At 38.8% G+C, this 1,872-nt stretch overlaps 1 protein-coding gene across 1 annotated transcript; it reads left to right on the top strand.

Moving 5' to 3' along the window:
* The first annotated feature begins 566 nt into the window (after window positions 1-566).
* On the top strand, window positions 567-1,508 carry LOC100928286 (olfactory receptor 51G2). The gene has a single exon (XM_003764774.1). The coding sequence runs from the start codon at window positions 567-569 to the stop codon at window positions 1,506-1,508; it is 942 nt and encodes a 313-aa protein (XP_003764822.1).
* Window positions 1,509-1,872: the final 364 nt, after the last annotated feature.

Raw genomic sequence — 1,872 nt, 5'->3', positions numbered from 1 at the left:
TTTATTAGTGATAAGGGTCATCTGTAGACTAGAAGATAGACAATAACTGAAGCAAAAGTAAATAAGACTAGATGTTAGCAAGAAATTTCCAATGAGGTAAATGATAAAAAGAGAAATAAAAAATCAAGGGATACTGAGGAATATAATTTGGGGGGATATTTAAGAACAGGGGAAAAATATAATCCTAATTTTGGTTTAAATCAAATGAAGTGGAAATATGAAGATGATTTGGATGACTTCTGGAGAATACTTGCAGTGTTAGGTTTATTAAGGCAATATTACATTGCAGAAGGACCCCAAAATTTGACAGCAGAAGACCAAGTGTCAATTTTAAACCTTCTATTTACTAACTGTATGATACTGGGGAATTTACATATCTCTTCTAGATCTTAATTTCCTTCTCTGGAAAATGATAAAAATTTGATTGGATGATTTTTAAGTTTCCTTGTAAGTTCTAAGACTTGAGATGCTTTATAATTCATTTGAATTCCTTCCAGGCTTCCACTGCCCACAGTGGCTGTTCAGTTCATCAGAGTAAGAACCTGAACTTTCCTCCTCCCTCCAATATGACTCTGGAATCATTTGGAAACAGCACTCTTAGGCCTTCTACCTTTCTCTTAAGTGGCCTTCCTGGACTGGAGCATATCCACATTTGGATCTCTATCCCTATATTTTCTATGTATATTATGTCTATCTTGGGAAACTGCATGATCCTTTTCATTATCAAGACAGAATCTTCACTCCATGAGCCCATGTATTTTTTCTTGTCTATGCTGGCAATGACAGATCTGGGCCTGTCCATATGCACTCTTCCCACAGTACTGGGTATCTTCTTATTTGGCACCCGAGAGATTGCCCAAGATGCTTGCTTTGCTCAGCTCTTTTTTATTCACTGCCTGTCTTTCCTAGAGTCCTCAGTGCTACTTTCCATGGCATTCGATCGCCTTATTGCCATTTGCCGTCCTCTGAGATATGCCTCCATTCTTACCAACAGGGTCGTCAGCAGAATTGGACTGGGCTCCTTGGGTCGAAGTGTGGCACTCATCTTTCCACTTCCTTTCATGCTCAAACGCTTCCCCTATTGTGAGTCCCAAGTTCTCACCCACTCCTACTGCCTCCACCAAGAGGTCATGAAGCTGGCTTGTGTTGATATTACTGCCAATAGCATTTATGGCATGTTTGTTATCATTTCCACTGTGGGTGTGGACTCCATGCTCATCCTTCTCTCCTATGTGTTGATTCTCCACACTGTGTTGGCCATTGCCTCCCAGGCTGAGCGCCTCAAGGCCCTAAACACATGTGTCTCTCACATCTGTGCAGTACTCCTCTTCTATATACCTATGATAGGTCTATCAGTTATTCACCGATTTGGGAAACAAGCTCCTCACTTGATTCAGGTAGTCATGGGGTTTGTTTACCTGTTGGTTCCACCCTTGATGAACCCCATTGTCTACAGTATAAAAACGAAGCAGATCAGGGATCGCATTATCCAAGCTTTTCATTGCTAGCAGTGACTAAAACTTGAACCAATGTTTTTTTTTTTTTTTTTTTTTTTTTTTGATAATTGTGCTACTTCAAGCTTTCTGATTCATAAGATTTTGGGGATGGAGGGAATGGGGGTTTAGAGATAAAGAAAAATATGACTCAGTTATAAAGACAGCCAGGCTAACATGATGATCCTTAATAAGCCTTCTTGAATCATCATTAAATAATGAACTTCCTTTACCATGACTTAAAACTATTTTTTGTGTCCTACATCTGTGTGTACTTTGGGATGATTAATTGTATATAATGACAATGACAGCGATAGTGATAATAGTAAAAACAACAAGACTTATTTATGGAAGGACATAATAATTTTATGCATAGGCT

This window comes from Sarcophilus harrisii, chromosome 3, assembly GCF_902635505.1.
Source record: "Sarcophilus harrisii chromosome 3, mSarHar1.11, whole genome shotgun sequence".
In the NCBI taxonomy this organism is placed as follows: domain Eukaryota; kingdom Metazoa; phylum Chordata; class Mammalia; order Dasyuromorphia; family Dasyuridae; genus Sarcophilus; species Sarcophilus harrisii.
The sequence above is the reverse complement of the archived record's forward strand: the minus strand, read 5'-3'. Positions and strand labels throughout refer to the sequence as shown.

Coding starts and splice junctions, on each gene's coding strand:
- LOC100928286 (XM_003764774.1), top strand. CDS start 567: ATGACTCTGGAATCATTTGGAAACAGCACTCTTAGGCCTTCTACCTTT.